This window comes from Colobus angolensis, unplaced genomic scaffold, assembly GCF_000951035.1.
Source record: "Colobus angolensis palliatus isolate OR3802 unplaced genomic scaffold, Cang.pa_1.0 Scaffold109, whole genome shotgun sequence".
Classification (NCBI taxonomy): Eukaryota; Metazoa; Chordata; class Mammalia; order Primates; family Cercopithecidae; genus Colobus; species Colobus angolensis.
Window position 1 is genome coordinate 7,528,413 of NW_012111919.1, and position 9,470 is coordinate 7,537,882.

At 36.2% G+C, this 9,470-nt stretch overlaps 1 protein-coding gene across 6 annotated transcripts in view; it reads left to right on the forward strand.

Moving 5' to 3' along the window:
- PUM2 (pumilio RNA-binding family member 2) overlaps positions 1-9,122 on the forward strand; it is a 108,330-nt gene extending 99,208 nt beyond the window's left edge. For all 6 annotated transcript variants that reach the window (XM_011951090.1, XM_011951098.1, XM_011951105.1 and 3 more), the window contains 5 exons: positions 1,640-1,777; positions 2,466-2,591; positions 2,823-2,944; positions 3,783-3,975; positions 6,117-9,122. In XM_011951090.1, coding sequence (XP_011806480.1) covers positions 1,640-1,777; positions 2,466-2,591; positions 2,823-2,944; positions 3,783-3,975; positions 6,117-6,248 — 711 coding nt within the window. In that variant the 3' untranslated portion in view covers positions 6,249-9,122. The remainder of the gene's footprint in view (positions 1-1,639; positions 1,778-2,465; positions 2,592-2,822; positions 2,945-3,782; positions 3,976-6,116) is intronic.
- The last annotated feature ends 348 nt before the right edge of the window (positions 9,123-9,470 follow it).

Below are 9,470 nucleotides of genomic sequence, written 5' to 3' on the forward strand. Positions count from 1 at the left end.
TGATCCGCCCGTCTCGGCCTCCCAAAGTGCTGGGATTACAGGCTTGAGCCACCGCGCCCGGCCTAATTTTTGTATTTTTAGTAGAGAGGAGGTTTCACCATGTTGGCCAGCCTAGTCTTGAACTCCTGACCTTGTGATCCACCCACCTTGGCCTCCCAAAGTGCAGCATGAGCCACTGCGCCAGCCTTTGGATTCTTAAGCATGTTTTATTTTGTAATTTAGTCCATTTTAGGCTTTTTTGTTTTGTTTTGTTTTGAGACAGTCTCTCACTCTATCACCTAGGCTAGAGTACAGTGGCATGACCTCGGCTCACTGGAACTTCTGCCTCCTGGGTACAATTGATTCTCGTGCCTCAGCCTCCTGAGTAGCTGGGACCACAGGCGTGAGCCACCACACCCGGCTAATTTTTGTATTTTTTTAATAGAGATGGCGTTTCACCATGAAGGCGAGGCTGGTCTTGAACTCCTGGCCTCAAGTGATCCACCCACTTCAGCCTCCCAAAGGACTGGAATTACAGGCATGAGCTATCGCACCCAGTGATTTTAGTTTGTAATTAAACATCTGTATCATAGCTTGACTTAACAGGATTCACCGCAGTTGCTTCAAAATGTAGTTGAAAGTCCTGTGGGTGAAAGATATTTTAAATGTGAATACCTTTAGACTGAATATGTGTACTCCATTTCTCCACAGTACTATTTTTTATTGCTCTAATAAGGCACACAGATGATTTTATCAATATTAAAAGCTATATGAAGTTTTACAGTTTTTTTGTTTTGTTTTTGGGACGGAGTCACACTGTGTCATCTAGGTTGGAGTGCAGTGGCACAGTCGCAACTCACTGCAACCTCTGCCTCCCAGGCTCAAGGAATTCCCACCTCAGCCGCCCAGGTAGCTGGGACCACAGTCATGCGCCAACCACACCTAGCTAGTTTTTTGTATTTTTGGTAGTAGCCGGGGCCATGTCGCACGGCTGGTCTCAGACTCCTGAGCTCAGGTGATCCGCCAGCCTCAGGCTCCCAAAATGCTGGGATTACAGGTGTGAGCCACCTCACCTGGCCCTAAGCACTTTATTATAACAGCATTTTATAAAAGAACAAAGAAGTCTGACATTAATTCTTCCCTTAGGGAATTATTGAGGTAATATGTAAAAATCACATAGCCCATAAGTAGTCATCAACTTCTTACCTTTTCTATGTATTTGATAAACTCACTCAGCCATTAAAAATAATTGCTTTGGTGGTGGAGGTGGTACTAAGTAAGGCAAAAGTGTAGAATTCTGGATTAGTCATGTTAGTTACCACCCGATAAATACTAACAGATGATTTACACGGTGAAGACAGTTTACAGCAAATTCAGCATCACTACGTTGTTTCAATGTAGATCATGTACATTGTAATCCTGCAGTATGTTTTAGTAATTTTCACTTTTCAATGGTTTCTGCTAATTATACTGCAAGAGAAAAAAATTTAGACTCATGACAAACAGGAAATAATGTTTGAATATATTTTTGTTCCCATCTCAGTATTTTTAATACTGAGATAAATATACTATTTTTAATATTTTTTTAAATACTGAGATAAAATATACTAGTATTTTCTCGTTTTAGGTAATTATTTAAATGACATCCTGTCTTTTGCAGAGTGAAATGGTAAAGGAGCTGGATGGTCATGTGCTCAAATGTGTGAAAGATCAGAATGGAAACCATGTTGTACAAAAATGTATCGAATGTGTTCAGCCACAGTCACTGCAGTTCATCATTGATGCTTTCAAGGGACAAGTATGTTTGAGTTCTGGCTTATAATTTGTTAGCAGGGCATTATTTTAGAATTTTGAGTATCAACACATTTTTCGTAAGTCACTAGATAATACCCAGCACTTGTATACAAAAACAGGATACAAAACAGTAAATGTACGTTAATTTCTTCCTCTTTCATAGTCAGTAGATAGCTTCATTTTTCTGAAGCTACAAAACAGAAATAAGAGTTTAATCACATTACTTCAAGAAGTAAAAGTAATCACTGTTAGAATTATTCTTTATTTATACCCAACGGTGTTTTCAGGTTTACTCAGAGAAGGGAAGGAGGTTTGGAGAAAGACTTAAGACTGTATAATAAGACAGAAAACACATAGCAATTTGTAACTAATACCCTAGTAATTAATATTTCTTAATGCTAAACTACCCTTTCTCTTTTCACCCATTCATTCCCATTGTTACCTAAACTCAGGTTCAGGTAAAGTTATGATTAGATTCCTTTTGATCAAAATATCTTCAGCTCCTAAATGGGATGCTCCCTGTCCCCACCCTCCAGTCTTTGCTAACATGGTGGTAGTCATATTAAATATGAGTTCATCACCCTTCTATTTTACATTACTTTGAGGTGTCAAAAAAAAAGAAATAGTCTGCTTCATAGAGCTGTTCAAAAATGTCAGAGAATACAAATTTTAATTCTTCTAATTGTCCTCAGGTATTTGTGCTTTCAACTCATCCTTATGGCTGTAGAGTAATTCAGCGCATCCTAGAGCACTGCACTGCAGAACAGACCTTACCTATCTTAGAAGAACTCCACCAACATACAGAGCAGTTGGTACAGGTATACATTCCCTAATAATTTGAAATGTTTATATATTTTTGGAAATTGTTTTAATTTTTAAAAGAAATATAGTTTGTTATTAAACACACTACAGAAAGAGTGAGACAAACGCCTGTTGTATTCTCCTAACTATACTACTGGATTTTTAGACAACATGGTTAACATGTCTTTAAAGAATAATCATTCTTAAGGAATGACTTGGGGAAAGTAATTTTTAAATATCTGTCTTAGGATCAGTATGGCAATTATGTTATTCAGCATGTACTGGAACACGGTCGACCTGAAGACAAGAGCAAAATTGTTTCCGAAATCAGAGGAAAGGTTTTAGCCCTGAGTCAACACAAATTTGCCAGGTATTGGGATACTTTGTAATTCCAGGGGTCAATTCTTTCAACTCATTGACTTTTATTAGTTACCACAGAAATACATGTAGAGCGTAGCATTAAACTCTAGTCTTTTTTTTTGGTGTCATTAAAATGCATCTATAGAAGATTGCTTTTATTTTTTAAAAAAAAAAGTCTACGTAACAAATTTGTTTTGCCCATGTATGTTCATTTTTGAAATCTGTATTTGGAAAATAATTTTTCCCAACACCGGAAACGCAGATTTATTTAGTACATGTTCTTGAAAACCTCACAGCTTTAATGATCTGGTTTCCTTTTTTTGAAGTACAATTTTAAGAGACCCATAATTAAACTTGTGGATGTCAAAATTATGTAGGTCGTTCCATGATACCAATTTCTGTTATAAAAGTAGTTGGCCAGGTGCAGTGTCTCACATGTGTAAATCCCAGCCAGCACTTTGGGAGATAGAGGCAGGAGGATCACTTGAGCCCAGGAATTTGAGATCATCCTGGGCAACATAGAAGGAAATCCTTTCTCTACAAAAAATTATCCAGGCATGATGGCACATGCCTGTAGTCTCAGCTGTGAGGGAAACTGAGGTGGGAGAATCACTTGAGCAAGGGAGGTCAAGGCTGTGATAGCATCACTGCACTCCAGCCTGGGTGACAGAACAAGACCCTATCTCAAAAAAAAGAAAACAAAATAAAATAAAAGTAATCATAAGACAAGAGAATCCCATCCTGACTTCCGTTTTATCATGCATTGGAGAAAATTCTTTCAAAAGTCAAGGAAATTTTGCTGTAAAGAAAAAAATAACAAAGTTTTGTTTATCTGCTTTAATTTTTAGCAATGTAGTAGAAAAGTGTGTTACTCATGCCTCCCGTGCTGAGAGAGCTTTACTGATTGACGAGGTTTGCTGCCAGAATGATGGTCCTCACAGTGCCTTATACACCATGATGAAGGACCAATATGCCAATTATGTGGTTCAAAAGATGATTGATATGGCTGAACCTGCTCAAAGAAAGATAATCATGCACAAGGTAATAACCGCATATAACACTCGGATAACTTTCTTTGTCTTTGTGTTTAGGCTACACATTTAACCTCCTTGGGCTTTCATTTCCTCCTGTATTTTGTAACTGGAGGAAAAAATTAAAATTGATGGATATCCTTTGGCAGATGTATTGGTATGGTTTCCATTTTTATTCTTAAGGTTATCACGCCAGGCATGGTGGCTTTTGCCCATAATTCCAGCAGATTGGGAGGCTGAGGTGACAAGATCACTTGAGTCTAGGAATTCGAGACCAGCCTGAGCAACGTGGCAAGATCCTGCCTCTTAAAAAAAAACACACACAAAAAAGACAAGCATCATGGTGCAAGCCTTTAGTCCTAGCTACTTGGGAGCCTGTGGTGAGAGATCGCTTGAGCCCAGGAGTTCAAGACCAGACTGGGCAACAGACCCCCATCTCTACAAAAAATTTAAAAATTAGCTGGATATAATGATAAACATGCCTGTGGTCCCAGCTACTCAGGCAGCTGAGATGGGAGGATGGCCTGAGTCCTAGAGGTTGAGGCTACGGTGGTCTGTGTTCATGCCAGTGCACTCCAGTCTGGGCAACAGAGCAAGACCCTGTCTCAAAAAATAAATCAGTCATTCAAAAGAAATTCTTAAGTAATCATATTCATTTCTAATTTCTTACCTGTTTTACATTGTTCTTTTTGCCTTCATCTTATTTAACTGCATAGTTGCCCCTCAGTAACTGGGGGATTGGTTGTAGGACCCACCTACTCCTGTGCCAAAATTCACAGATGCTCAAGTCCCTTATATAAAATGGCATATAGTATTTGCATATAACCTAAACATATCCTCCCATCTCAAGATTACTTATGATACCTAATACAATGTAAGTGCTATGTAAATAGTCATACTGTAATGATAAGTAAAAAATCTGTATAATACAAACTTTGTCATATTTTTAATATTTTTGATCAGTGGTTGGTTGAATCCACATATGCAGATAGCAGACTACGTTTAATTTGCCATAATACATGGGTTGAACATTGATTTTAACCTAATACATTTTTCTAAGTAGAATTTTATGTTTATGTTGTGGGGGGTAGCACTAACTCATAATTGTTTCCCTTTAAGCTGTTTCCTCTCTGTATCCTCCTCCTAGAATCTAGTAATTTTTTAAGAAATTAGTAATTGCAGCAGGAATACTTATTGTTATAAAGAACACTGAAAGAAACACTTATTTTGAATACTCTTGATCTTAATGTATTCATTTACAAAACGTGGAGCGAATTACATAACCCCTTTGATCCTCTCCTCATATAGAGAGAAAAATGATATCTTAGGATTCCTTCCATCTATAAAAGTGTTTTGGCCTTCTGATTTTTAAAATTCATTCTTCAACTTGATGTAAGTTTTCCTTTCTTTTTCTTCTGTTCTTTCAAGACAGGATCTCTGTTGCACAGGCTGGAGTACAGTGGTGTGATCTCGGCTGACTCTAGCCTCAGCCTCCTGGCTCAAGCCATCCTCCCACTTTAGTCTCCTTAGTAACTGAGACTACAGGCATGCACACTCATAGTTCTGTTTATATTTTGTAGAGATGGGGTCTCGCTGTGTTGCCCAGTTTGGTCTCAAACTCCTGGGCTCAGGTGATCCTCCCACCTTATCCTCCCAAAGTACTGGCCTCTAAGTGTCTACCTATCTTTTAATTCAGTGTTTCTGCTGTAAACTAATGAATATGAAAAATTGCAATCTTATTTTTAACAGCTACATTATTTATTGAACTGGTATCATATTTATTATATTTGGATTGTCCCTAATTGTTTAATTGTTTTAAGTAGTGCTTTGTACAAAAGTCTTTTTGTAATTGTTTTGGTAGAATAAATTCCTGGATGTGGAATTACTGGGTAACTTGCTATATTTGGGGCCTCTGCCTGTTTCCATGTGACATAGTTAGATGTAGTGTTTTATTCATTGAACAATTTTGAGAACAGATATTTGGAGGGATTGAGCGGATCACAACTGCTTTTGCAAAAAGTAGCTTTCTTTGGATTTAAATTTTTTTTTATTGCAATTATTCCTCTAAATTACCCAAAATTGGGGGTGCTTTTTTAAGAAATCAGAAACTAAAATGACTTACATTTTCTAAGCAGATTATTTGTTTTTCAGATTCGACCTCACATTACTACTTTGCGCAAATACACATACGGGAAGCATATACTGGCCAAGTTGGAAAAGTATTATTTGAAGAATAGCCCGGACCTAGGACCTATTGGAGGACCACCAAATGGAATGCTGTAAATGACAGGAGCACGAGAAAGAAGATAATTTAACCATGTGAAAAGAATTTTTTTGTGTGTGAATTATCAAAACACAACTCAACTATGAATCTTCAATTTTTTTTTTAAAGCAAAACTATTTATTGACTTTATTCATCCATTTGTAAATTTTTTAAGGTTCTTGTGTATATTTGGGGGGTGGGGGATGAATTATAAATTATATTCAGCCCTGAGTGGAGACCTATCAGATTGGATTGCTGGCAAAGCACAGAATGCCTGTATATGATGTAACTGTATCAAAAATAAAAAGCTGTCACATATTTTGTAAATTTTTACCTTGTAAAGTCACAAAAATAGTTTTTAAAGGAAAAAGTACAGTATTCTTTTAATAAACTGGCTCACAGTCTGGTAGGTCTAGAACCCCATAGCACAACAGGTTTATAGAGATGTATATAGAATTATAGTCCTTATTTTTTTTCCTTTGCGTGAAACCTTTTATAACAGATTAACAATCAACTGCATAATTATTATTAATATTTTTAAAAGTTAAGTTGTACTTTGATAATTCACAAACTATCATGCAAATAACGAGCAAGTAAGACAAGAATAAAGTGGTTTGAGATGAAAAGAACTTAACATTATTTACAGTAGATGTGGTTTTAATACAATTACTGCCCTAAAATGTCTCTGGCAATGTACAGAAATATTGTATATACTTACATATGTCATTGTTGTAAGAGTTAAGAAATACAAAATCATGGTGACACTTCCAATTTAGTGCACTAAATGAAAAGTTAAGTCACTAACTTTTCAGTTTGGTTTGCAATGAGAAAGAGTGGAAATTTGTATTTTGTTTTGCTTATAGAATTACAGACTTGTTGAGGAAGTGTTGAGCTTTATTTTGCTTTTTCATAGAGGCAGAAAGTAGGAACCAGATAGAGATGAAAAGGGGCCACTGAAAAGTGAATTTGATAGCTCAGCATTTAAGCATGATTACATATTCAGATAGCTCTTTTTGCTTTCTATAAATATATGCATTGTGTGTGTAGTAATAGATGTAAGTTTACACTTTGAAAGGAAATCTTGTTTCAATGTTTATTATAAAAGCCTTGCTAATTTAGTAGTGATGCTTTCCTTGGTTGTACAGGTGTACATTTGTAAACCTTCATGCTGTAAATGGAATTTGTTTTATCTCTTTGGGATACATTTGCATTTTAGTGTACATTTAACGTCCCTGCCCTCTTTGACCTGGCAATATAGTGTTGTATAATGTAAATTTATTTCTCCAAATTGAGAGTGATTTTTTAAAAATTTTTTATCTTTATATGGTTTCAGAAGTATGAACCAGCTTTCTTTTTATTATTGTGAGATCATTTTGTTTTATAACATAGTTGTTGACTGTTAATATGGACATGCTAGAATTTGGATCACTTTCAATTGAAGTCAGGGTATTGTGCATAATAGAAAGTATTGGACTGAGATATTTGGTTACCATGGAGGCCAATGCTTTTTTCATCTTATTAAATGTGATGTGACTTTTTTCTTTGTACAGAAGAGTACTGTATTTTTGAATAGCCTACTCCCAAGTAAGAGCAAATCTGTATGATAACATTTTTTTCTCTGGACATAAGACATAACAGTAACACGATGTACATTTACAAGCGGCCTTATGTACATTTCCCAACAATCTTTTTAAGGCAAAATTGTGACCATATGTGTATAATTAAAATCGTTTTTAATCCTTTGCCTATGAAAATATTTTGGAAAAAAACTTGCTGTGTATATTCAGTTTCTGAAAGATAAAGAAAGTGCTTTGTATTTTGTTGAAGTCAGTATTTTGTATAAACATTTATGTTGACCCAGTTATGTTTAGTGCTGAAAACTAAAATGAACATGCTATCTCTGTCAGCTGAATATGGAAGAAATCTTTTTTACTAGAGATCTACAGAAGAAAAGCAATCTTCTGAGCACAATATGGAATCTAAAGGTTTTATCACTTAGTTATTCATATTATGAACCTAAAAATAATGGCATAAAGTTTGGGGCTGCCAGGCATACTTTTTCATGTTTGGTGTTTAGTTATTTTAGTTTTCTAACCCAACATTCCTTGGTGAGGCCATTAAATCCAAACACTTGTCTCCGTTCCTTCTCATGGTCACACTGGGTCATGAGCATGCCCCAGTCACTGCAGCAACGCCTTGGTGTGTGTTTGTTTCATTTTTTTTTAAACCCACACAAAGCCACTTTCACTTTTTCCTACATTACCAACCTCAGAGTATTTCAGCCCATGTCGAACTTCTGTTCTCAGTATCAGCCCATGGTTTCAGGATCAAAGCTGTCATGTTGGAGATTGGTAATGGCTTTCCTGTCTTTGTACAGTTGAATTCTTAGTCTTCCTTCATCCTTGCCCTCTGTTGGCACAGGCATTATCTGCAATTTTAGAAAATGACAAGTAGAGATACTACATTGAGAAACTAAACCCTCTCCTTGGGGTCCTGATACTCCCATGTGTCCCAGTGCTGACAACCCAGTCTTCCCAGTACTTTCAGGCCTGCTCTACAAAAATACCTTTCTTGTAGAAATTTTACAGTCTGCCATTTTGGGTGCCCACCCCAATTTTTACCTTTTAGTAAGTTCGCATGAAATTTTGGTAAAATCTGAAAATCACATTTCAGAATAAAGAAACAATTGGGCAGAAACTACCTAGGCTTTACTCTTGAGTGTCTCCTTTTGATAGGGATTGTTTCTGGACCAGTTTGTCTAAGTCCTGGCTCTTATTGGTTCATATGAAATAATGTTAACTTCACTTCTTTGTATATTATGTATAAATTAGAAAATGAAAAATGTGTGAATAACATTGTATGAAATAAACCTGGTCTTGTGTTTTTCTCTAGATAAAATACCCCTCTGTACCTCAGTTATAACTTAAGATTGATTGCCCATTCAGGTTTACTCTGACATAAGGAAAACAATACATTAACACATGGGTGCTATTCTGGAGCCACTGATTCCTCTGATGGTATTTATTCCATCCTTTGATCAGTATTTAGAATCTATAATTGCATACTTCATAGGATAAAACTTTTAGCCTGTTTCCACATGAACTTGAGGAGGCAGTGTTGTCTAAAGGCAAACAAGTTCAGTGTGGATTTAAAGTTTACCTTATTGTTTACAAACTTTATGAACTTATCTAAACCTTGAGGCCTTAATCTGTATCAAGGGATAACACAACTCATTAGTGGTA